This window comes from Salvelinus namaycush, chromosome 28 (assembly GCF_016432855.1).
Source record: "Salvelinus namaycush isolate Seneca chromosome 28, SaNama_1.0, whole genome shotgun sequence".
Taxonomy (NCBI): domain Eukaryota; kingdom Metazoa; phylum Chordata; class Actinopteri; order Salmoniformes; family Salmonidae; genus Salvelinus; species Salvelinus namaycush.
This window is the reverse complement of record NC_052334.1, coordinates 43,794,994-43,822,771: the sequence shown is the minus strand read 5'-3', so window position 1 is coordinate 43,822,771 and position 27,778 is coordinate 43,794,994. Positions and strand designations below refer to the sequence as shown.

Here is a 27,778-nt window from a genome sequence, read left to right as displayed (position 1 = left end):
GTATTATACCTTTTTGATAATCTATTCTGTATTGAAGCACTACTAGGTTACGTGAACCTATGTGTCTGCTGCAACGGAATTAAGTAAATGGTCCAAAGTTAGCAATGTTTGCACAATCCTCAGTCCCTCTTAGACCTACTTCTAAAAGTCATAAACGCTACTGATCCGATGCGGTAGTAGTTCTCATGCTACTTCTGCGTCAGAATCATCTGCGCGTTCCAAAGGTTAGCCGCCATTCGGAGGTTTAAATGTAAAGCAAATGGGTTTTTTCCGGTGCTGCACAAAAAATAACAAGCTTCACCGAACACTTGTGATGGCCTTTTGGTGGCGTGGGAGAAAACAGACTGGGGTTGGAGTTGAGCTTTAGCACGTAGCCGACCGTTTGGTTGGCGTGCTCTCAAACACACAGACAATGGACGAGTGTCTGGTGATGGAGGGGCAGTGGTTTACCCAACCTGGCAATCACCTGTTGAAAGCCAACCAGCCAAGCCAACCAATAGTCGTGGTCAGATGCCGATAAAGGCGGGACTGGAATCTGTGTGTGTGTACCTGCGTATATGTGGAATCTGGGAATATACAATTCTCATGATTTTGTTTCCTTCATCAGGATCAACTGTAGATGCATGATGTAAACAAACTGTAATAACAAAAGTGTGAGACTATATGGTTTCTTCTACATAGTTGATTTTAATGTGTGGCTGATGACACATATAGGAGAGCAATTATAGGCATGGTACACATGGATAAGTTATATAGGCTAACATTGATTTGTACATACACATGTTTTAACAAATCATGATTCATATGTTGTCTCAGAGTACTTTTTGCTGAAAGGCATTGTCCTAACAAGGAAAAGACATAGGACATGATTCATCAAAACCACTTAACATATGGACTCCCATATGTTCGCCCCTATTTTGGTTTCGACCAAAACAACCTCAAATCTCCTGCATCAACGCTGAGGTTACTGGAACTCCTGAGGTTGTGAAAAACAACAAAGAGCTATTTTTATGTGGATTTACTGTAACTCCCTAGTTTTTCAACCACCACACCTGCTAATTAACACACACACAAATCCATACTGTACACACACACTTCACACACCCAAATCTCAATAATAGCTAAGTTTATCATCCTAGTCTTGCCACCAACAAACCCTCTGACCCTGGAGAAGGAAGAGCCTTGTAACTCTCTGTGATTGGAGGAGAGGGCAGACAGACAGCTCTCTAGCCTGGGGGAGAGAGGGCGGGGTAAGCATGACCCAACCTGTAGTGTCAGGCATTAGTGACATTAGCCCTAACAGGGCTCACTTCAACACCATCACCCTGGAAACCTTAGACCCACTCCAATTCGCACACCGCCCCAAAAGATCCACAGATGACATAATCTCAATCGCACTCCACACTGCCCTTTACCACCTGGACAAAAGGAACACCAATGTGAGAATGCTATTCATTGACTACAGCTCAGCGTTCAACACCATAGTGCCCACAAAGTTCATCACTAAGGACCCTGGGACTAAACACGTTCCTCTGCAACTGGATCCTGGACTTTCTGATGGTCCGCCCCCAGGTAGTAAAGGTAAGCAAACAACACATCTGCCACGCTGATCCTCAACACGGGGGCCCCTCAGGGGTGCATGCTTAGTCCCCTCCTGTACTCCCTGTTCACCCACAACTGTGTGGCAAAGCACGACTCCAACATCACCATTAAGTTTGCTGACGACACAACGGTGGTAGGCCTGATCACCGACAAAGGAGGTCAGAGACCTGGCAGTGTGGTGCCAGGACAACAATATTTCAACATTAGTTGTGAAGAGGGCATGACCATGCCTTTCCCCCTCAGGAGACTGAGAAGATTTGGCATGGGTCCCCAGATCCTCAAAAGGTTATATAGCTACACCTTTGAGAGCATCCTGACCAGTTGCATCGCCGCCTGGTATGGCAAATGCTCGGCATCCGACCGTAAAGTGCGTACAGCCCAGTACATCACTAGGGCCAAGCTTCTTGCCATCCAGGGCGTATATACTAGGCGGTGTCAGAGGAAGGCCCAAAACATTGTCAAAGACTCCAGTTACCCAGTCATAGACTGTTCCAGTACCGGAGCACCAAGTCTAGGTCCAAAAGGCTCCTTAACAGCTTCTACCCCCAAGCCATAAGACTGCTGAACAATTAATCAAATGGCCACCCAGGCTATTTGCATTGACCCCCCCCCTTTTTGTTTTTACACTGCTGCTACTCGCTGTTTATTATCTCGACTAACCTGTACCCACGCACATTGACTCAGTACCGGTACCCCCTGTATATAGCCTCATTATTGTTATTTTATTGTGTTACTTTTTATTTGATATTTTTTGCATTCGGTGCATGTGACATACATTTAGAATTTATTTGATTTGACATGGTCATGTCAAAGCAGCTGTAGTTTGCGTCTATGACCAGCACTGACCTGACTGAGCAACTTGCGTTCAACTGCACCTTAGTCCAGGGCTAAGCGAGTGTTCACACTTGCACATTCTGAAGTGGGCTAGCACCAACCTTAGCCCATGGCTAGCTGGCCCTGCTCCAGAGCAGTGTGAGTTAGCACCGACTTTGAGGAGACCCATAAACACGATGCCAAAATAACCCGTATAAAACATGGTGAACAACGCCTAGAATGCTCACTGTCCAATCACAAAAGCTGCACATTCACTTAATTGACATACAGTGCATTCGGAAAGTATTCAGAGCCTTTGACTTTTTCCACATTTAGTTAATTACAGCCTTATTCTAAAATTGATTAAACTCGCTGGACTCTAACCACACACTCACACATACTACACTGACACTCCAATACACACAAAAAATCCGAGCTGGCCGCCAGGCCAAACTGAGCAGTCGGGGGAGAAGGGCCTTGGTCAGGGAGGTGACCAAGCTCCGAGACAGGAATGTGTCGAGGCACCACCAAGTCACTCTGACAGAGTTCTAGAGCTCCTCTGTGAAGATGAGAGAACCTTCCAGAAGAACAACCATCTCTGCAGCACTCAACCAATCAGGCCTTTATGGTAGATTGGCCAGACGGAAGCAATTCCTCAGTAAAAGGCACATGACAGCCCGGTTGGAGTTTGTCAAAAGCACCGAAAGACTCTCAGACCATGAGATACAAGGTTCTCTGGTCTGATGAAACCAAGATTGAACTATTTGGCCTGAATACCAAGCGTCACTTCTGGAGGAAACCTGGCACCATCCCTACAGGGAAAGCATGGTGGTGGCAGCACCATGCTGTGGGGATGTTTTTCAGCGGCAGGGACTGGGAGACTAGTCAGGATCGAGGCAAAAATGAACGGAGCAAAGTACAGAGAGATCTATGATGAAAACCTGCTCCAGAGTGCTCAGGAACTCAGACGGGGCGAAGGTTCACCTTCCAACAGGACAATGACCATAAGCACACAACCAAGACAAGGCATGAATGGCTTCGGGACAGGTCTCTGAATGTCCTTGAGTGGCCCAGGCAGAGCCCGGACTTGAACCCGATCTAACATCTTTGGAGAGACTTGAAAATAGCTGTGCAGCAACGCTCCCCATCCAACCTGACAGAGCTTGAGAGGATCTGGGAGAAACTCCCCAAATACAGGTGTGCCACCCTTATAGAGTCATTCCCAAGAAGACTCGATGCTGTAATCGCTGCCAAAGGTGCTTCAACAAAGTACTGAGTAAAGGGTCTGAATACTTATGTAAATGTGATCTTTTTTACTTTTAATAAATAAAAGTATGGGGTATTGTGTGTAGATTTATGAGGAGAAAAAAAGAATAAGACTGTAAAGTAACAAAATGTGGAAAAAGTCAAGGGGTCTGAATACTTTCCGAAGGCACTGTAGATAAACTCTCTTGGTAAATAGTGTGGTCTACAGCTTATCATGAGGTACTCTAACTCAGGCAAGGAAAACCTTGAGACTTTCTTGATATTAGGGATCGCGCATTAGCTGTTGTTGACAAAAGGCTATAGGATAGCCTCAAACGGAGCTCATCCAGTTTTTTCTCCAGTGATTCCACATTCGCCAGTTGAACAGAGGGCAAAGGTGGATTATCCACTCGCCGACGCATACTCGCCAGGCATCCGGCTCTTCGACATCTGTAACTGCGTCTCTTCATACTAATGATGTGGGTTTGGGCCTGGTCCGGGAGGAGCAGTAAATCTTTCGCTTCCGACTCATTAAAGAAAAAATCCTCATCCAGTTCGAGGTGAACAATTGCTGTTCTGATGTCCAGAAGCTCTTTTCAGTCATAAGAAACGGTGGCGGAAACATTATGTAGAAAAAAAGTTTAAATCAGCACAGAAAAACACAAACTAGCACAATTGGTCAGGAGCCCGTAAAACGGCGGCTGTCCCCTCCGGCGCCATCCAGATGCAGCACTTAGAATATTTGAAAATGTATTTTTGCCAATAATTGACAAACATATACAGTGGGGAGAACAAGTATTTGATACACTGCCGATTTTGTAGGTTTCCCTACTTACAAAGCATGTAGAGGTCTGTCATTTTTATCATAGGTACACTTCAACTGTGAGAGACGGAATCTAAAACAAAAATCCAGAAAATCACATTGTATGATTTAATGCCGGTCCTCGACTTGGTCTCCGGCCTAACAACACCTGTGCCAATATATCCTTCAAACACCAGCTTCTCGGGCATTATCACTTAAATAATGATAAGCCACCAGGTATAGACAACCTTGATGGGAAACTATTGAGAATACTAGCAGACTGTATTGCCACCCCTATTTGCCATCTTTAACCAAAGCCTAAAGGAGTGTGTGTGTCCACAGGCGAGGAAGGAAGCTTAAGTAATTCCACAACCTACAAATAGTAAAAATCCCTTTGCTGGCTCTAACAGCTGCCCAATCAGTTTGCTGCCTGTTCTTAGTAAACTGATGGAGAGAATTGTGTTTGAACAAATCCAATGCTATTTTCTTAAAGAACAAGTTAACTACTGACTTTCAGCATGCATATAAGGCAGGGCACTCAACTTGTACTGCACAGACTCAGATGACTGATGATTGGCTAAAAGATGACTGATGATTGGCTAAAAGATGACTGATGATTGGCTTAAAGATGACTGATGATTGGCTAAAAGAAATGGATAAGATGATAGTTGAAGCTGTATTGTTAGATTTCAGTGCAGAATTAGATGTTATTGATCATTATTTGTTATTGGAGGAGGGAAAAACGAACTTGTTATGGCTTTATATCACCTGCCATCACATGGTTGGAGAGTTATTTATCCAATAGAACTCTGAGATTATTCTTCAATGGAAGCTTCTCTAACATCAGATATGTATAGTATGGAATCCCTCAGGGTAGTTGCATTTTCACAAATCATTTGTCACTTGTCTTACAAGAAGCTAAAATGACTATGTATGCTGATGATTGGACACTCTACACATCAGCAACTACAGCCAGTGAGCTCACTGAGACTCTTAGCATGGAGTTACAGTCAGTGTCAGCATGGGTAATTAACAATAAACCGGTCATAAAAAAACACTGAGGGTGGGTTGCACCAACATGGTTTAAATTCATCTAGGATTAGAGCTAATCTAGGTTTTGTAAATCTAGGTTTATAATTCATCAGAGATGTGTTGCACCACTTCATTTTAAATCTAGATCAGTAAATCTATGATTAACGGTTTTAAACTATGATTAGTGTGTAAATAGTATTTTTGTTGTCTCTTGGTGTCTTTCCTATATATAACTTTATTTATTTTTTCATTTTAATATGATATCTTATGTTGTTCTTGTATATTACTGTTTTGTACTTCGTCACGCATTTGTACATTTTATGTGGACCTTAGGAAGTGTAGCTGCTGCATGTGCAGTAGCTAATGAGGATACTAATAAACTAACTTAAATTATTGCTCAGCTTATAATATTGGTCATGTGTCAGAGGTAGAATGTTGATCGCATGTTGTGTTTGTCCGCTAGCCCAGTGCTTTGTAATACAATTGTGAATCCTTAGCCCAGGGCTAAAGCTTAGCCCAGGGTTAACAAATGCTTGTGTGAACAAAGGGCTAAGTTAACCTAGGGCCAGCAGTCTAGCCTGGGGCTAAGAACAATGCAGGGTGAAAAGGCCTTTGCTTTGGATGGTTATTTTTCCCATATGCAGGGGAACAGGATTCCAGTTTTAAGTTTTAATTGTCACATGCACAAGTACAGTGAAATACTTAACTTGCAAGCCCTTCCGAACAGTGCAGTAATCAATATCAAAATAGTTTACCTAAAAAAAGCAAGAAATAAGAGAGAAAGAAAACAGGACAATGTAAGCTATATACAGGGTCAGTACCAAATGTACATTGTGCATGGATACTGGAGTAGTTTAGGTAGATACAGTGCGTTCTGAAAGTATTCAGATCTTTTTCCACGTTTTGTTACGTTACAGCCTTATTCAAAAAAATATTTACTTTGCTCCGTTCATTTTTTGCCTCGATCCTGACTAGTCTCCCAGTCCCTGCCGCTGAAAAACATCCCCACCACCTTGCTTCACCGTAGGGTTTCCTCCAGAAGTGACGCTTGGCATTCAGGCCAAAGAGTTCAATCTTGGTGTCATCAGACCAGAGAATTGATTGAGGCCTGATTGGTTGAGTGCTGCAGAAATGGTTGTCCTTCTGGAAGGTTCTCCCATCTCCACATAAGCACTCTGGAGCTCTGTCAGAGTGTACATCGGGTTCTTGGTCACTTCCCTGACCAAGGACTTCTCCCTCGATTTCTCAGTTTGGCCAGACGGCTAGCTCTAGGAAGAGTCTTGGTGGTTTCAAACTTCTTCCATTTAAGAATGATGCTGCAGACATTTTTTGGTACCCTTTCCCAGATCTGTGCCTCGACACAGTCCTGTCTCGGAGCTCTACGGACAATTCCTTCTACCTCATGGCTTTGATTTTGCTCTGACATGCACTGTAAACGGTGGGACCTTATATAGACAGGTGTGTGCCTTTCCAAGTCATGTCCAATCAATTTAATTTACCACAGGTGGACTCCAATCAAGTTGTAGCAACATCTCAAGGATGATCAATGGAAACAGGATGCACCTGAGCTCAATTTCTAGTCTCATAGCAAAGGGTCTGAATACTGATGTAAATAAGGTATTTTATTTGCAAAAATTTCAAAAAACCTGTTTTCGCTTTGTCATTGATGATACATTTAAAAGAAATCAATTTTAGAATAAGGATGTAACGTAACAAAATGTGGAAAAAGTTAAGGGAATGTATGTACGTGTGGAAAAGTGACTGGTAGCAGAATAAATAATAATAATAATAAGCAGCATTATAAGTGGTGTGTGTGTGTTGTGTGTGTGCAAGAGTGTCAGTGTAGACGTGATAGGCAGATATACATGTATACAAGAGTAATAGTGACCAGTAGCAGGATAAATGGATAGATACTAATGTTAATGGCCATCAATAATCAATGAACACTGCTTAATTGTAGTAATACATCTAATCAATAATCATTTTAGCAGCAGCATAGGTGTGAGGGGGGTGTGTCTGCATGTGGGTGTAAACGTGTGGCGTCAGTAATGAGGGTGAGTGAGTGTGAGTAAGCGATTCCTCGATGTTGCAATCCCCATAGTCTGTTATTAGCAGAGATCATATCACCAGAGTACACTTGTTGCTGTCTCAAAAATGGACATATCATTGCACCTTTGTCGTAGTTGTAAGTGACTTTAGAGTTTTACTACAGGGTTTTATGAGTCTGTGAGGGATATTTCACCTGTGCGATTTCTCCCTCAGCCAGGCACCAAGGCTACCCAAGGCGGGAGAGACCATCCACGGTCACAAGTTCTTCATTGGTTTCGGAGGCAAAGGGGCAAACCAGTGTATTCAGGCCGCTAGAATGGGAGCCAAGACTGCCATGGTCTGCAAGGTATGACACAGTGGCAGTAAATGGCAAGCAAGCCCTCTCTCTCTCTCTCACTGTCCCTCTACTGTACTCTACTCTTTTTTTCCAGAACACACTCTTTCACACTGAACTCCTCTAACCACCCCTGTCAACGCTTCGGCCCTCATTCCCCCTTGATCCGTACCATTACACATGCATAACACACACCACACTCCTTCAAACGCCAATTATTCCCATACATCCAATCAGCTAGGCACAGCATAAAAAAAAGATCAGCAAAGTAGCTGAAGCCCCACCTCTGTCAAGAACAAAGGGTCCAGTCGATAAGCTGTACAACGCGGGAGCGGCTCTCCAGGCATGGGCAGAGCCCAAAAATAGATGCCCAGGCTTTTGAGAAACATCCAAGGAGGAAGGCCGCACTTCAAAGACAAAGGGGGCCTAGGCTCCCACTATAGTGCTACTACCACTGCATACTACACTTCATAGGCAGTTAGGGCACAGATGCCTCTTTGACTTCTTCCTTGAAAGCGTGGGATAAAAGTGGGGAGCCTGAGGGCGAGGTGGGGACCCCTTCAACGCCCCCCCAAACGATTTTACGATGTGGACATCCCAGAGCAGATCGAGGGATCGAGGGGAGGATGAGGGAGGAGAGGTGGACATGAGGAGGCGTCGGACGGGTGGGGTCGTCGTATCTTGAAGGCTTGGCGCGATGGCCTTGTGTGTGTTTGCACATGTGTCTATGTGTGTGCATATGTGTGTGTGCATGTGTTTGTGTGATGTGACGGCACTTTGCCAGTATGCCAGCGGGGTACGAGAAAATACAACCCGATTCTGGTTGGAGTTCACTGATCTTCAAAAAGTATCTATCTCATGTATTGCTTAGATCCGTGTTTTCGAAGTTTCATCATAGCATTTTTATTTCAGGTTGGCAAAGACTTCTTTGGAGAAAACTACATCCAGAATTTCAAGGACAATGGTGTATCCACAGGTAAGAATACCAAAAATTACAACTTTCAAAACAACAGGCCATTCTTAAAATACAAATAAGTTGCTGTGCTTATTTCAAAACTAGCTTGAAATGCAACAGATATGCTATTTCATGGCATGCATCATCCCAGACCTTGATCGTAATAATATTTGTTTTTCTTTTAGATGTGCTTCGTTTAAGATCGAGTTTGCTTAGCGTAATTGGACCAATGGAATAGTCCCAAAAGTGCCAAACTATTAGAAATGAAGGAATACATCATATGTGTTGGAAATGCTTCCTCTTTATTCCTCATTTTCTCCCTCTCTAGAGTTTGTGGGGCAGACGGTTGACTCGGCCACTGGTGCTGCCTCCATCATTGTCAACGATGCAGGTAAACGGGGGCCGTAGACTGCCCTGTTAAAATGTAAAAATCCACCCAAAAAATTACCAACACATACAATCACTCACTTGCTCAATGTGCATTTACTTGGTTACTCACTCACACACAGACACATACATATGCTTTACTGAGGAGCAGGATTCGCCAGATGTGCACCTACACACTAAGTGCATCTGAATGGGACGAGGATCAGTACGCACCACTCTACTACTTCCCTCTAAACCCTCCTCTGCACAGAGTGTAAAATTAGCCTGGGCTTTATCTGCATCTGTGTCTACAAATAGAATCAGGTGATATAATGCATCGCTGATATGTGGGTGGGCGAAGCGCTTGAGTGCGAGTGTGTGCTCGTGCATACGGGTGTGTGTGTGAATAGTACAAATCTTGCGAATCCTGCTGAGGTACACAGGAAGTTAGTGTTTTAGGAAGAAGGGGTTTGCGTTAGGGATGACTATTACCGTATAACCGACGGTAATGGATGAAGACCGTCATGAAAATAAAGTAACCGTCATAATTGTAAAAAAATAAACATTGTGTGGAATTTACAGCTGACTGAAGACGGGGCGGCCGGGCATTCGTGCAGAGTCCATTTCTGCCATAACATGGGCTCTTAGTGTTGTCATGATACCAGAATTTATACTTCGATAGCGACAGTTGAACATTTGAACATTGAACAATATGATGAAAAAACGAGTATAACAACTACAATAACAAATATAATATATTCTCTCATCAATTTGTATAAAAAATAAAACACCATATTAAATAACAGAAGAATATCTTCAATATTCCAAATACAAAACCATGTCTGAGACTCAGAGCACACAAAATAATTTGACAATTACATCTAAACTGTTTTCAAGGGTTAATTTGCTCATCTATGGCCATAATGACATTCATTAGAACCTATGATTCATTATAGCTAAATCATTTAATGTATTAAAATAATAGTTTAGTTCCAAAACTACATAAAAAAAACACTTTGAAGCTAATTTCTGAAGTTTCTATATTGCAATAGTCTAACACCCCATAGAAGTACAATGGATTTTGCACAGCATACTACGATTCTCAGAGTGCATTTCAACTCCCAGGGTGCAATGCTCTATCAAGGGCTGCTGGCTGACTGCTGCCAGCAAGCCTAGACAAACGCGAAGCAGTCTAAATATATTGCTGGCATAACTACGTTATTTCACATGACTTTTCGGTTGTAGTCATATTATAATGCTCACATGAATGTCATGCTAAATATATCTTCATGTCATTCAAAAATAATTGGAATTGAGTTGCTAGTAATCTCTCGTGGACAGATAAAACAGTGAGAATCTGTCAAGGCTCACGTAGAATTAAGTGATTACGAGTAGCAGTAGTTCCTGGTTTGGGGTTTTCGTCATTGATTATTTGGATGAATCAGGGCGAAGGTAGTGCTTAAATTGGTGCAATGATTTTCAAGCCTGGGTGCGGATGATAAACGGTTTCCACTACATTCCACAAACTCAAAATTGGCTATATCGTAAAAGTGTATCAAAACAAAAATTACATTTTTGGCCATTATAAACACGTGTGAAATTGCGGAAGAGAGAAGGAGGAGACTTCGCTTCCTTCGCGCAAAGGTAATCCCAATCGTTAACAACATCCCCCCCAGAAGTAAAACAGGAAATTACAATTTTTTTGCGACATAATTTTACTTCTGGGTAACCAAGATTAAGTTGCTAGAAGAATGTTACAATGCAAATGTCATGTGTAAAATAGTTTGTAGTTTTGGAGCTAAACCTCCCTTGCACTGCTTTGTAAAACCTTTTGCTTAGTTGTTTCTGTTGACTGGCCCTCGTCATCTGCTTTGTAATCAAAGTATTCCCAATGTTTGCTTCTGGAGACAGTTTTGTCAACAAGTTGCTGGCATGGAGGTTTTATGTTTTTGTTTGAAGAAGTCAAATGTCATAATTTTCTCTCATCGCTTGCTTCTCAAAAGTGGCTCGCCTTATGTCAGCTGTAAGCGCATGTAGCCTGGCTAGCTTACTATTGCCTCCTTGAAAAGATTCAGGCAAATTACTATACAGACTAGATCCTCTCAATCGGTATATGACGTGAGACATATTTCACAGAAGTACCGAAAGTAACACAAATTCCAGTACTGAACTGTTTTTCATGTTCTAAACTCAGCAAAAAAAGGAGTCCCTTTTTCAGGACCCTGTCTTTCAAAGATAATTCCGTAAAAATCCATATAACTTCACAGATCTTCATTGTAAAGCAGGGGTGTCAAAGTCAAATGGACGGAGGGCCAAATAAAAAATTTAGCTACAAGCCGAGGGCCGGACTGTTCGAATGTTCATTGAAAATTTTTTAAATGACGCATATAGTCTAGTGAACCTAATTGAACCTACTGAAAACCTAACAAATATATTCCAATATGATCAGATAAATAAAGCAATATTTTCTTATGGCTCTGTCAGTAATCTTTAATTTTCAACAGACACAAAAGACAAATTTCCTTTATATAAAAATCCCCATAACATGAACATTAAATGAAAGAAACCGGTATTCAAGGCACCATCAGTAGCCTATATTTTCTATTTTAGCAAAAGTGGGCTAAATTTACTTCAAAGAAAAAAACAATAATAGCAATTTTCTATCATCCACTCAACTGAAATATTTTTAAAATATAATTGGATTGAAATACAATAAAATAAAGTGCAAAAATCTAGCCTTTTGTAGCCTTTGTTCCATGTCCATATTCTTGTTTTTGTCCGCGTGTTTCGTTTCATAATGTCGTCTCAGATTATACTCTTTCAGTACCGCCACACTTTCTCCACACAGAAGACACACAGGTTTTCCAGCTACCTCCGTGAACATATACTCCGACTCCCACCTTGTTTGAAACCCCCGGTTCTCAGTGTCCACCTTCCGTTTTGCCATTTTTGATGGGTATCTGAAAGTTAATTTTACTGTGATGCTGACGACTGCTGTGCCAATAAATATTGAAATGAAGCAGCCTACTGCTCGGTGCGTCACCGTTGCATTGTGGGAAATGTAGTATTGGTGCGTGTAAAAGATCTGCGGGCTGCCGGCTTGCTGCGGTCTGCGGGCCGGTTCTAATAATAAATCAAGATCATCCCAGGGGCCGTAAAAAACCTTCTCGCGGGCCGGATGTGGCCCGCGGGCCTTGACTCTGACATATGTGTTGTAAAGGGTTTAAACACTGTTTCCCATACTTGTTCAATGAACCATAAACAATTAATGAACATGCACCTGTGGAACGGTCGTTAAGACACTAACAGCTTAAGGTCACAGTTATGAAAACTTAGGACACTAAAGAGGCCTTTCTACTGACTCAGAAAAACACCAAAAGAAAGATGCCCAGGGTCCCTGCTCATCTGCGTGAACATGCCTTAGGCATGCTGCAAGGAGGCATGAGGACTGCAGATGTGGCCAGGGCAATAAATTGCAATGTCTGTACTGTGAGACGCCTAAGACAGCACTACAGGGAGACAGGACGGACAGCTGATCGTCCTCGCAGTGGCAGACCACATGTAACAACACCTGCACAGGATTGGTACATCCAAACATCACACCTGCGGGACAGGTACAGGATGGCAACAACAACTGCCCGAGTTACACCAGGAACGCACAATCCCTCCATCAGTGCTCAGACTGTCTGCAATAGGCTGAGAGAGGCTGGACTGAGGGCTTATAGGCCTTTTGTAAGGCAAGTCCTCACCAGACATCACCGGCAACAACGTCGCCTATGGGCACAAACCCACCATCTCTGGACCAGACAGGACTGGGAAAAAGTGCTCTTCACTGACGAGTCACGGTTTTGTCTCACCAGGGGTGATGGTCGGATTCGCGTTTATCGTTGAAGGAATGAGCGTCACACCGAGGCCTGTACTCTGGAGCGGGATCGATTTGGAGGTGGAGGTTCCGTCATGGTCTGGGGCGGTGTGTCACAGCATCATTGGATTGAGCTTGTTGTCATTGCAGGCAATCTCAATGCTGTGCGTTACAGGGAAGACATCCTCCTGCCTCATGTGGTACCTTTCCTGCAGGCTCATCCTGACATGACCCTCCAACATGACAATGCCACCAGCCATACTGCTCGTTCTGTGCGACAGGAATGTCAGTGTTCTGACCTGGCCAGCGAAGCGCCCGGATCTCAATCCCATTGAGCATATCTGAGACCTGTTGGATCGGAGGGTGAGGGCTAGGGCCATTCCCCCGATAAATGTCCGGGAACTTGCAGGTGCCTTGGTGGAAGAGTGCGGTAACATCTCACAGCAAGAACTGGCAAATCTGGTGCAGTCCATGAGGAGGAGTACTGCAGTACTTAATGCAGCTGGTGGCCACACCAGATACTGACTGTTACTTTTGATTTTGACCCCCCCTTTGTTCAGGGACACATTATTCCATTTCTGTTAGTCACATGTCTGTGAAACTTCTTCAGTTTATGTCTCAGTTGTTGAAACTTGTTCTTTTCATACAAATATTTATGCCTCCCTGATGCAGTGAAAAAGAAAAATGAAGTAGGCTTTATACGACATTAGTGCAGACCCATCACATTTGTTGCTTATCTGGAGTCACTGGTTATACGCACCAACCAAACTCAGTAGCGCACGATGGTCCTCTTTTGATTAGTAACTGCTTCCAGGCCTGCTATGATGTTCAGCTAAAAATTGTTAGTATGCTTAGAACTGGGGATGGGCTAGCTAATCCAGAATCACGATGGTTTAGCCTATTTGAACTTGACTGGAGCCCCGTAGTAAAGATTGGAGTCTTGCAGTGCACATTTGCCTATTCCTATTTACGATAACCTATTTCAATAAATACGTGATACAGAACGCAAAAGAGGAATGTAGGCCACACAATGCAGAGAATTCCACCAAAGCAGCGCAAAATGTCCAGTCAGAATTTATTGTTTCTTTCTGACTCTCTCTGTCAGATGCATTAGGCTATAGCCTAAACATATTCATTCTTTTTTATATATATAATGGACACTCCTAATGGACAACTATCTTGTGTTTAGCTGTTTAAAAAAAAAAACGGTCTATATTCCCTTCTCTCTGCATTCTATATGGTTTATGTATATGGCTGAAGGCTACGCTTCATCGTTGCATGCATGGCTTTCTCCCGATGACACAATGGCTGTAACGGAGTTCCATCTCAAAAAAGGTATTTGAATAGCCAGGGGACTAATAATGAGAGAGAACAACCAATATCAATAGCCTTTAGAAAAGTCGAATGACAAGTTTGTTTAAGTTTAAGCTTATTAAGAAAGAAAAATATCCATGCTGGCCGGGAAAATCCCTCCGAGCGAAGTTGAAAACCAAATGGCCAATAACCTATCCTCATTCCTCCTACTGGCCTATCATAAAAGCTTTAAGACAAGTTAAAATGATGAACAGTAGCTTATATCCCAAATATTCTAGCCTACGAAGGTGTTGTCCGAAAGTTGTGGCTTTTTAAAATAAGAGTGAAAGTCTATAGACTAAGCAAGTGGTCACCAACCGGTCGATCTCCAAGGCATTCCTAGTCCATCACCAAACATTTCTGTAAAAAACCCAACGATAAAGCCTAGCGTTCCTACTTTTTTGATTTGTTTCATGCTGTTGGCGGTAGGTAAACTTGATTCATCATTTTGAACCATTTCATGTGTCTGAAGGTAGAACTCCGCCTACCCGGCAAGCCCAGGGAGCAAATCAAGTGCACCTATAGGCCTACCGCTGGCCAATCAGATATCTAAGTTCACCATCTCTGCACAGTTTCCTCGAGCCATAGACTGTAACAAGAAGCCTCGAACGCACACCAAAGTTGATACTATGAGATTTCAAAACTTTAAAACCACAACTAGAGAGAATACTGCAAATAGCTTCTGTTTTTATGAGTAAGTTGTTTCAGGAACTTGTTATTCAGCACTGTCAACACTTTGTTCAACACTAAGCGTTCACCCAAAATACGTGTCCACCCAACTTCCACTCACGCTACAACCAGCACTGCAGCTGTAATGAATGAGTATAGCAAAGTGTTCCGATAAACTTGCATTGGGGATTGTTATTATTAGCGGCTTGACTTTTTTAATATCGAGGAATATTTCACCTTCTCTTTTCATAGAAGTAACAACATGAATTGGTGCATGAGGCAGAGATAATGCAGTGCGACTTGAGTTTAGCCATCAGCTGGTAGACTGTGTGTCCTTTTCTCAGTGGAGGGAGAGCAGAGGGACGGTGAGTCAGGTGAGAGGCTCGCTCCCTCCCATCAGACTGACCATTAGTTGCAGGCCATCAGTCCAGTAAAAAAAAAATATATATATATAATGACTATGCTCACTAGGGCTGACCCCAATTAGTCGACTGGTCGATTGTTTGGTCGATAGGCTATTGGTCAACCAAGATTTTTGTTGTTGTTGAGCAGTAGAAAATATATCAAAAGAAAATGTTGGCACACGAGACACCTCTCTGATTCGTGCCCATCTCAGTGAACTAATCCATTGCAGAGGCTGAGACTAATCCATAGCGGAGGCCGCGTGGATGGCACAGTCCAAGAAGAAGGAGAGTGTGGTTAAAATGTACAATGCACGTCTCTCCAGAATGCGCTCTCTCACCAATGTGTGCACATTCATTGTTTCATAACTTCATTGTGTGAATTCTTTGCCTTGATTGTTGGTGTCTCTCAATTCCCCATCACATATCACCAGTAGTAGCCTACATTTTTACCGTTAATTCATATCATTTCTAGTCTACAATGTTTGTTTGGTTATGGTAATTTCTGTTCATGCATTCAATATATTATTATTCCGGTCTTTTACCGTTCTCTTTGTCAGAGTGGACATGTTGTTTGCAGAGCCCACGACCTTTGCTACACTTGTGAGAAAAAAGTTTTGTTTACGAGTTTTGCCAGTTTAGTCATTGTCTTTTGTTTAGAGCACTACTGTCAATGTTGAGTAAGGACATGCACCTGATGCCGCATAGAAGTAGGCTTATATGCTACCTGGCCTGTGCGCAAATGTAGGTATATACTGAAAATGTGCCCATTTGGGGATCTGATAGTATTTCTGATTGGCTTAACTGCGTCTTCACTAATGAGCTGTGGGGCTTCTCAAAGTATTGTTTTCGTCATCTCAAAGTAAAACAAACAAAGTCTGTTTTTCCATCCATTGAGAATGACAATAGTTCCTCAATGTTTTTGAAAGTTCTTTCCAGCTCTCTCCCTTTCGATAACCACGGTGTGAAAGGGAAAAATGTCATGCTCTGATCGAGTGGAAATGTCATAAAATAGGTCTACCCGATGAGCGCTTATCCCTTGCGCAAAATAGCGTACAGCTGTGTCTGCCCGAGCCCAGAATATTTTATACAATGTTGCAAGTTTGTTAGTGCAAGCTTCTTTCAAGTTCGTTGCAGACAGGCCATGCGTAGCTAATGTGATTTATAGGATATATTTTTTTATCAGGATATTTTCTACCTGCAGGCTGCAATGTTTTTATTTGTTGGCTTTATATCGGCTATTTTTACATAGTTGGCAATGGAAGTTACTTTTTAGGTTTGTATCATTTTTATTTAGATTTGGATAGAACCCCTGGTTGCTGAGGAGTATTTCTGTCTGAAATAAAGCCCATTTGTGGGGGAAAACTAATTCTGATTGGCTGGTCCTGGCTCCTCAGTGGGAGGGCCAGGCTGACTAGTGTGTGGACCTATGCCCTCCCAGGCCCACCCATGGCTGCACCCCTGCCCAATCATGGGGCAGGGGTGCAATCATAGCCCCCCCCCCCCCCCCCCCCCCCCCACAAAAAAAAGAATGTGTACATCACGATAGGTCAAAGCCCAACCCTACTAACCAGTGTGATATAAACTGGTACAATAGATTGAGATTCTCGTTGACAACAACAGTCCATGGTCATTTTCCTTGTACCTCAATGCAGGAATTTATATTTTGGATTCACTTTCTAAAGACGATTTGACAGGACGTACAATTGTTGACTGGCAGTTCATTTCCTGAATCGACTGAGCAAAAGTGGTTCAAGCATCTCAGACCTCTGCGATTCAGCTAAAAAAATTCAACAATACCCATAAAAAAAAACACAGCTAGTCATTCCGGGTGCGTAGTGTTGGAGTACTAAAACACAGTCAGAGGAGATTGGAACATGTCGAAGGGCCAGTCCAAGGCTCAGTCTAACAATGTGGCAGAATCACGGTGTGAAATCTCTTCTTAGCACAACAGAAAAGCAAGGTGGAGTGAACAAAACATTTTTGGAACACCCAATCTAATTCCATCATATCTGCAACAATGAAGTAGCAAGCAAAAGGTTGTGTGTGTGTGTGTGTGTGTGTGTGTGTGTGTGTGTGTGTGTGTGTGTGTGTGTGTGTGTGTGTGTGTGTGTGTGTGTGTGTGTGTGTGTGTGTGTGTGTGCATACCTATGCTGTCGTAAGCGAAGGGCCAGTGACTCTCCTGCCCCGTCATCATCTTTCCATTTGGTCACTTTCGGTTGTGTCACGTCCGCAGGGGAGAACGCCATTGTGATCGTGGCTGGTGCCAACCTGCTACTGGGTGGTGAGGATCTGCGGCGGGCACTGCCAGCCTTAAGCCGTGCCAAGGTAATGGTGTGCCAGCTGGAGGTCAGCCCGGACACCTCCCTGCAGGCCCTGCGCCTGTCCCATGAGAACAACGGTCAGTCTGGACGTCTATCTATGTACTGTCTACCTCTGTCTGTCTATATCTTTCTGTCTGTCGGCCTATCCCATGAGAACAATGGTACGTCTGGGCGTCTGTCTGCTTTGTCTGTCTGTCTGTGTACGTACAGTCTGTCTGTCCTGAAGCAACACTCGACAATCTCTGTTCCAACCTACAGTGAGTCATCAGGGAATTTATTTTAGATTCTGATTTATCAAGAACTAAGCCTGCTTTACTGGCACAATCCTCTGTTCATTCATACATTTATTGAAATTGACACTGAGGCCTCATATCACCAATATCTTATTTTCCTTGATTGTCTTTGTTGTTCAGAATAACATCCCTAGCTATATATACAATGGGGTCTGAAATGATTGACACCCTTGATAAAGATGAGCAAAAATGACTGTGTACAATAAATCATTATATATATTGTATGCTCTATGAAATTATATTATTTTATACTAATACAATTGTTCAGAGAAAGAGATTTTGTTGTAAACTTTTTTTTAAATTTAGGGGTAAAAATTGAGCCTTGTTTCATTGCCTTTCAATACCTGAGCTTACGAGGATAACAACACTGAGCCTTTTTCAAAAATAGTTTATGAGCTGGAGAACACATTGGGAGGGATCTTAGACCAGTCCTCCATACAGAATCCTTCCAGATCCTTGATATCCTTCGTCTGGGCATTTCCAAAGAGCTCTATTTTCATGTCATCTGACCAAAGTACCGGTTCCAATCCAAGTGCCAATGCCATTTCAAATCAAATCAAATCACATGCACATGCACCAAATAGGTGTAGACCTTAGTGAAATGCTTACTTTACAAGCCCTTAACCAACAATGCAGTTCAAGAAATAGTTAATAAAATATTTACTAAATAAACCTAAAGTTAAAAAAATACAAATCAATCAAAAAGTAACACAATACATGTACATAACAATAACGAGGCTATATACAGGAGGTACTGGTACCGAGTCAATGTGCGGGGGTACAGGTTAGTCGATGTCACGCTGGTATAAATGATTCGGGAGACAGACGCAGGATTGCGTAATAGTATTTTTTTTATGTACCCGTGTTAAGGCACGGGGACGAAGACCAAACAAACACTGTACAAAAACACAGGGTTGAAACCCAAACAAAAGAGCGAGGAGTACCTCGAATAAATAACACAAGAGCAGAATGATTAACACACGGGACGAGACGCGTAATCATCTGCGCAATCCACAATGGCACGAAAGCCAAAACACACAGCACAGGTACTCACACCCCCCAATGGACATAGTTACAATTATCGACCGCCCAATGGAAACCAAAGGGCACATACAGTATATACAAATACAATCAGTGGGAATAGGGGACAGGTGTGCGTAATGAAAGTTCCGGAGGGATCCGTGACAGTCGAGGTAATTTGTAAAGTGACTGTGCATAGATAATAAACAGCGAGTAGCAATAGTGTAAAAACAAGGGGGTCAATGTGGTCAATGGTAAATCCTTCACTAGTCTCTGCTAGGTAAAGCCCCGCCTTATCTCAGCTCACTGTTCACCATAGCAGCACCCACTCGTAGCACGTGCTCCAGCAGGTATATCTTGTATTGTATTATTGACTGTATGTTTTGTTTATTCCATGTGTAACTCTGTGTTGTTGTATGTGTCGAATTGCTATGCTTTATCTTGGCCAGGTCGCAGTTGCAAATGAGAACTTGTTCCCAACTAGCCTACCTGGTTAAATAAAGGTGAAATAAAAAAAATTATGTAAATATTCCTGGTGGCCGTTTAATTCGTTGTTCAGCAGTCTTATGGCTTGGGGGTAGAAGCTGTTAAGGAGCCTTTTGGTCCTAGACTTGGCGCTCCAGTACCGCTTGCCATGCGGTAGTAGAGGGAACACTCTATGACTTGGGTGACTGGAGTCTTTGATAATTTTTTGGGCCTTCCTCTGACACCGCCTAGTATATAGGTCATGGATGTCAGGAAGCTTGGCCCCAGTGATGTACTGGTCCATACACACTACACTCTGTAGCGCCTTACGGTCAGATGCTGAGCAGTTGCCATACCAGGCGGTGATGCAACCGGTCAGGATGCTCTCGATGGTGCGGCTGTAGAACGTTTTGAGGATCTGGGGACCCATGCCAAATCTTTTCAGTCTCCCTAGGGGGAAAAGGTGTTGTCTTGTCTTGGTGTGTTTGTACCATGATAGTTTGTTGGTGATGTGGACACCAAGGAACTTGAATCTCTTGACCCGCTCCACTTAAATCACGTTGATGTTAATGGGGAACTGTTCGGCCCTCCTTTTCCTATAGTCCACGATCAGCTCCTTTGTCTTGCTCACATTGAGAGAGAGAGAGGTTGTTGTCCTGGCACCACACTGCCAGGTCTCTGACCTCCATATAGGCTCTCTCATCGTTGTCGGTGATCAGGCCTACCACTGTTGTATCGTCATCAAACTTAATGATGGTGTTGGAGTTGTGCTTGACCATGCAGTCGTGGGTGAACAGGGAGTACAGGAGGGAACTAAACACGCACACCTGAGGGGCCCCAGTGTTGAGGATCAGTGTTGCAGATGTATTGTTGCCTACCCTTACCACCTGGGGGTGGCCCGTCAGGAAATCCAGGATCCAGTTGCAGAGGGAGGTGTTTAGTCCCAGGGTACTTAGCTTAGTGATGAGCTTTGTGGGCACTATGGTGTTGAACACTAAGCTGTAGTCAATGAACAGCATTTTCACATAAGTGTTCCTTTTGTCCAGGTGGTAAAGGGCAGTGTTGAGTGAGATTGAGATTGCGTCATCTGTGGATCTGTTGGGGTGGTATGGAAATTGGAGTGGGTCTAGGGTTTCTGGCATGATGGTGTTTATGTAAGCCATGACCAGCCTTTCAAAGCACTTCATGGCTACCAACGTGAGTGCAACAGGGTGGTAATCATTCAGGCAGGTTACCTTCGCTTTCTTGGCCACAGGGACTTTGGTGGTCTGTTTGAAACATGTAGGTATTACAGACTCGGCCAGGGAGAGGTTGAAAATTCTTGCATGCTTTGAGTACACGTCCTGGTAATCCGTCTGGCCCCGCGGCTTTGTGAATGTTGACCTGTTTAAAGGTCTTGTTCACATCGGCTACAGAGAGCGTGATCACACAGTCGTCCGGTACAGCTGGTGCTCTCATGCATGCTTCAGTGTTGCTTGCCTCGAAGCGAGCATAAAAGGCATTTTGCTCGTCTGGTGGGCTCACATCACTTTGTAGTCCGTAATAGTTTTCAAGCCCTGCCACATCCGACGAGCGTCACAGCCGGTGTAGTAGGATTCAATCTTTGCTTGTTTGATGGTTCATCTGAGGGCATAGCGGGATGTTTTATCAGAGGTCAGATTTGCCAAATGGAGGGCGAGGGAGATCTTTGTATGCGTCTTTGTGTGTGGAATAAAGGTGGCCTAGAGTTTTTTTCCCCTCTGGTTGCACTTGTGACATGCTGGTAGAAATTAGGTAAAATCAATTTAAGTTTTCCTGTATTAAAGTCCCCGGCCACTAGGTGCGCCGCTTCTGGATAAGCATTGTCTTGTTTGCTTATGGCCTTATACAGCTCGTTGAGTGTGGTCTTAGTGCCAGCATCGGTTTGTGGTGGTAAATAGATGGCTACGAATAATATAGATGAGAACTCTCTTGGTAGATAGTGTGGTCTACAGCTTATCATGAGGTATTCTACCTCAGGTGAGCAATACCTCGAGACTTCTTTAATATTAGACATCGCGCACCACAGTTATTTACATAGCTACTCTGTCCTGCCGAAACACGGAGAAGCCAGCCAGTTCTATATTATCCGTGTCGTCGTTCAGCCAAGTCTCGATGAAACATAAGATATTACAGTTTTTAATGTCCTGTTGGTTGGATAGTCTTAATCGTAGATCTTCCCGTTTGTTTTCTAATGATTGCATGTTGGCCAATAATACAGAGGGTAGTAGGGGTTTACAAACTCGTCGTCAAATTCTTACAATACACCCCGCACTCTTCCCCCTTTTTCTCCATCTTTTCTTCATGCTGATGACGGGATTTGGACCCTGTCTCGACAAAGCAGTTTGTGTCGGACTCAAAATAGCACAGTTGGTTAGGAGCCCGTAAAACGGCAGCCCTTTGTTGGTTGACATGTAAATAGAACTCTCTGGTCATGCACACCAGTGGTTGGTTTGGCATCAAAATGAGAATGCATGAGCAGAAAAGAACCCCATACCTACTGTAAAATATGATGGTTGATCTTTGATGTTAAGTGGCTATTTTGCTTCCACTGGTCCTGGCGCCCTTGATAAGGTTAACGACGTCATACACTTTACCCAGTACTAGGATATTTTTGCCAAAAACCTGTTCACAAATGGATCTTCCAGCAAGATAATAACCCCAAGCATACATGAAAATCCACAAAGAAATGGTTAATTGGCCACAAAATCAACATTTTGCAATGGCCATCTGTCTCCAGAATTGAAACCCATTGAAAACCTGTTTTGAATTGAAGAGGGCACCTTTTTTTTAGAAAAAGGTTCAGTGCCGTTATCCTCTGAATGTGAGGTATTGAAAACAGGGGTGTCAATAATTTTGACCCCTACCATTTAGAGAATTTTTTTTTTATTACTTGTTAAACAAAATCTCTTTCTCTGAGCAATTGTATTAGTTTGAAATAATATAATTTCCCAAATGTGTTGAGCTTACAATATACAGTTGTAGTCGGAAGTTTACATACACTTAGGTTGGAGTCATTAAAACTCATTTTCCAACCACTCCACAAATTTCTAGTTTTGCAAGTCGATGTTTTTGAAGTCGGTGTTCATAAACTGAGCGGTGGTCCTCGGGCAAATGCAGCCGCCACTGATTTCTCTGCGATATATTATCGCCCTCAAAACTTAAAAGGGGTGCGTTACCTCGCTGAGTCTGTATCAGTCTTTATCTACGAGTGTGTGTTTCGCAAGCTGGGTGTGTGCGTGCATGCATGTGGCGAGTGTGTTTTTCAAGGTACAGTATACCACTTCATTAATAAACTTCCCCACCCAAAAGAATGGCAGCTCCAGGTAAATATAGCACCACACCTCCAATGGCAATAACTAGGCCACGGAGCTCTATCATCATTAGCACCCCAGTCTATTATTGGACCGCATCGGTGTCTCACATCTGTGGAGTTGGGACATACGGGGACATCCGGCCCTGGTGTCGGGGCCCGTTATTAGTTACCACCATACACTTCCAAAGCATGTCGTAATGGGCTCTCGCCCACCTCATTGCCCACAGATGGGCAATCTGGGAAACCCAGATGGCATCGCGCGCCATCTCTGACGTACCACCTCTGATATCATATACCCTGGCATGGATTATCAACTCCCTCTGCCAAGGCGCTAATAGGCATCACTGCGTGGAGAGAAGAGACAATTTGATGTGAGAGCGGCACAAGCAGATTACATGAATGTCAGCCCCCGGAAGGGGTGCGGTGTCAATGGTTTGGCCCGGGGGCTAATGACGCGATTGGATCGTCAGGTGACGGGGCTCGCTGCTGCCCGGCCTACGCAAATGACACCTCGGGAGGTTTTTCTTAAGGATGAAAAAGAAACAGATTCGTAGAAATAACTCTCCAGGATTGAGGTACTGTACTGTTGCTTTTTCACGCTGTACACTTGGTGTGGCGTCACATAGAGTCACTGAAAGAATACTTCAAACTTTGAAATATTTTTTAAGAAATTTGTTATCTTATATTATATGGTAAATATGTATATTTACTGTATATATATACTGAACAAAAATATAAACGTAACATGCAACAATTTCAACGTTACAGTTCAAATAAGGAAATCAGTCAATTTAAATAAATAAATTAGGCCCTAATCTATAGATTTAACATGACTGGGCAGTGGTGCAGCCATGGGTGGGCCTGGGGAGGGCATGGTCCAACCCACTGTGGAGCCAGGCCCAGCCAATCAGAAATCGTTTTTCCCCACAAAAGGGCTTTATTACAGACAGAAATGCTCAAACAATCCCGCAGGTGAAGAAGCTGGATGTGGATTATGGTAGAGAAGTTAAATTCTCTTGCAACAGCTCTGGCGAACATTCCTGCAGTCAGCATGTCAAGTGCACGCTCCCTTATCTGTAGCATTCTGTCGTGTGACAAAACTGCACATTTGTGACTTGTTTCAGGAAACTAGGCGCATGTCGCGTGTCACTACTTCACTGGAGAGTCATTTGAACGTAAACTTTTTTTTTAAATCAAAAAGCGTTTTTTTGGCAGAAATGCCTTGTGGAACATGTGAACTTTCATGTGCCTTAATAACAAACTTGTATGCCATCTGTAAATACGAATACAATTGTTAAATTACGAGCCTAGTTGGTTTAGCCACGGACAAAGACAGGAACTTTCCCGCTACCCACGATTGGCTGAGATAATGGATGGGCTGGATATGCCGAGAGATGAGTTTGGATTGGTCTGCCGTGTAGCACTCATGTCTATAACATGAGCTGGTCAGTATGTGTAGGTAATCCTTTCTAATGTGGCTTTTTTGAAAGATGTGATGTAGTAGAACTGCAAACGTGTTGCTCTCCACTTCTGGAGGACCGAGTTTTGAAATCAGTGGAAGGCCCAGTGGAATTAGAGTATGATAGCTAAGGAGATGGAGAAAATTCTGGCGTTTGATTGCAAATATGCAGGCTTTGGTATAAAACACCTGTGTCCGGATTACATCTTCAAGCTAAGGGCAACCATGGCATCCGTGACAGAGAGGGAGAAGCCTTCATCCATGTATACGGGTAAGATAGTCTAGCTAGCAACATTTTCAGATATTACACGTTTCTAATTTTGTCAGAAAGTAATTTTAATTTCAAGTTAGTGTACTGTTAGCTAGCTGGCTAACGTTAGCTGGCTTGCTCACTAGCTAACATTATGTGTATGATCTGTGTAATTTAGTATTATTATTTGTATGTCAGAGCCATTTACACTGCTAATTATAGCCTAATGTTAGCTAGCTAGCTAACATTGAACCTGGTTGATTAGCTACCTGCAGATTTATGCAGGGTAGTAATGTTATGAGTTGGGATTATGGTTCATTGTTTAGCTAGCTAGCTAGCTACATGTCTAAACAAAAGACTCCACTGTGCAGTCACCATTTCAATAGAATTTTCATGATGTCACTGCAACAACTGCAGATGTAGCTGGTAAATTCGCTCTGGCTATCTACTCCGATTTCAGAGCACTCTTGTCTGAGTGTGCCAGAGCGCAGAATAACTAACGAATTTATGAACGCTGGCCAGTGTCAGTAAACGTTAAATTGTTGCCAGCAGCACAGTTTCAGTCTCTACTTTTATCCAATGTTTAAAAAAAACACACAATTTCAAACTTTGATACATAAGACCGAATCGAGCCGGTCCCTCACATTTTAGAGTGGCCTTTTATTGTCACCAGCACAAGGTGCACCTGTGTAATGATCATGCTGTTTAATCAGCTTCTTGATATGCCACATCGGTGGATAGATTATCTTGGCAAAGGAGAAATGATCACTAAAAGGGATATAAATAAATGTGTGCACAAATTTGAGAGAAATACGCTTTTTTTGTGCGTATGGAACATTTCTGGGATCTTTTATTTCAGCTCATGAAACATGGGACCAGCACTTTACATGTTTTTTCATACACTAAATTATTGATTTATTTTTTAGACTGTGTATCATTCTTCCCAACTAATGAATATGTTGTTTATTCTCCATCTCTCCATCTCTTTCTTTCTATCCTTTCACTCTACCTCGTTAGCAAGGAGAGGGTAATTATTTGAACATGTAAGTGGTAATGCGTCCATCCAAATCCCTCTTTCTCTCTCTATCACTCAGTCTCTCTTTCTCTCTCACTTTCTCCCTTTTTCTGTCCCTCTTTCTTTTTGCTCTCTGTTCAAGAGGTAGCTTTGATATTTTCTCACCAGATGCAATTAGAGCCTCTTAAACACTCTCCAAACGCTCTCCGGTGACTCATCCATCTCTGTGTGTGTGTGTGTGTGTGTGTGTGTGTGTGTGTGTGTGTGTGTGTGTGTGTGTGTGTGTGTGTGTGTGTGTGTGTGTGTGTGTGTGTGTGTGTGTGTGTGTGTGCGAGACTGCTTGCCTCACCCTCTCCTGACCTTTTCCATATATCTCTCTCTTACTTTCTATCTCTCCTACTTGTTATTTCTCTCTTTCAGCCTCCTCCTCTCTTTACTGTTCTCCTTCTGCCTCTTCTAAACCCCTGCCTTTCTTTTTCTTTCTCTATCACTTTCTCCCTCGCTACATGTCTGTCTCTCATCCAGATAGTCCTCAAGAGAAACACTTTGGTGTGTGTGTGTGTGTGTGTGTGTGTGCATGCGTACATAAACACATGCAAGTATATCGGAGGATGGCAATTATAAATGCAAGCAGCTCAGCCGACCTGACGGACCAAAAGACGTTGCGTCGAAAATGGGATCCTATTCCCTATATAGTGCACTACTTTTGACCAAGGCCCATAGGTAGTAGGGTGCCATTTGGAATGCACACCTAGACTCACAACACCTCCAGACATGACTCAGATGTTACCACATCTGCCATAACAGATGTGGCTCTAACCTACTCTCGCTCTACAGTACTACACATCTACTACAGCTGTTCCCCACAACATCTGGAGGGGAAAATGGTAGTGAGCTGACTGATGACTATTAGCTAATGTCTGAGTATTTTAACACCTATGTCTGGCAGTTGCATATAGCTTTGGTTCGAGTCATTGTGTTATTATGGTTATGACAGACTGTGACGTTAGCACTGGACTGCACTTCAGGGTTCAATTCAGGAAGTAAAGTGAATTCAGGAAGTTAATTGAATTCGGGCAATTCGGGAAGTGAAATGTCAATGCCAATTTTCCTATTAGATCTTCCATGCGCAATATCGGAATTGCAATTCCATTTTACTTCCTGATTTGATTTGTCTAGGTCCATTAATACCAGTATTTGTTACTATAGTCACCTTGATTTGTGTGCATTAAAATAGAATTGACCCCAACCCCTGCTTTACTGGCAAGTGCAGTGGCCACATGTTTGTATGTGCAGTTTCCTGCACTGTAACTTATTCACCAACATTGCTCTGGACTGGGGTTGAACCATCCTCCCTGGTCACGTGGTCGATGTCAACATACACGGACATGTGGTGTCACCACAGATGGCAGATGGGCCTCAAGATAGGGCGGGGGGGGCGGGGGGGGGGGGGGGTAAGAGGAAGAGGGTGATAGCGCTGTCCTTACACCTCAACTGGCTGCGCCTCTTTAGTTTACACTGCATTAGATGCATATAAACAGAAAAAGAGAGAGAGATAGACGAAGGAAGAGTGACATGAGAGAGTGGGAGGAATTAGAGAACAAGTAGCCAGGGTACAGTATTTGAGAGAGAGATTCAGAGAGCGATGAAGTCTAGAAAGAGGAGATGCAATAAAGAGAGAGGGGGATAAAGACTGGTGGAGAAAATGGAGAAGAAGTGAGCTGAGAGAGTTTACAGAGAGAGGGATGAGGGTCAATTGAAACTAGCTGTGAAAGTGAAGAGGGGGCAGATATTGAGAGAGCTAGAGGAAAGAGAGGGTTTTATTTGAAATGTTATCATATCAGAAACCTCTTTTCTCTCTTGGAAAGTGGAAGGAAGGTGTGATCTGTGTCATCCAAACAGAGGTTGTGTAAGCTGAGTTTGACGTGTTGTCTGCGTGTGTGTACGCGTGTGTGTGACGCACTGTTTCCACTTTTACTCGAAAGAGGCCCTAGCATCCACCTCAGAGCGCCAGGTGGCCAAAGCCCTGCGCAAACCCACGCAGCTGCTCACTTACACACGCCCACACACACACACACACACACAAACCAGGGTTTTATTTCACAGATGCAGGAATACACAATGGCTTTAGCTTA

General features: G+C 43.2%; 1 protein-coding gene across 1 annotated transcript in view; it reads left to right on the top strand.

The window, feature by feature from the left end:
- Positions 1 to 27,778, top strand: part of rbks (ribokinase) — a 74,828-nt gene that overhangs the window by 29,542 nt on the left and 17,508 nt on the right. Inside the window, exons 3-6 of the mRNA XM_038967024.1 lie at positions 7,757 to 7,889; positions 8,790 to 8,853; positions 9,161 to 9,223; positions 17,720 to 17,884. Of these exons, the coding sequence (XP_038822952.1) occupies positions 7,757 to 7,889; positions 8,790 to 8,853; positions 9,161 to 9,223; positions 17,720 to 17,884 (425 nt within the window). The remainder of the gene's footprint in view (positions 1 to 7,756; positions 7,890 to 8,789; positions 8,854 to 9,160; positions 9,224 to 17,719; positions 17,885 to 27,778) is intronic.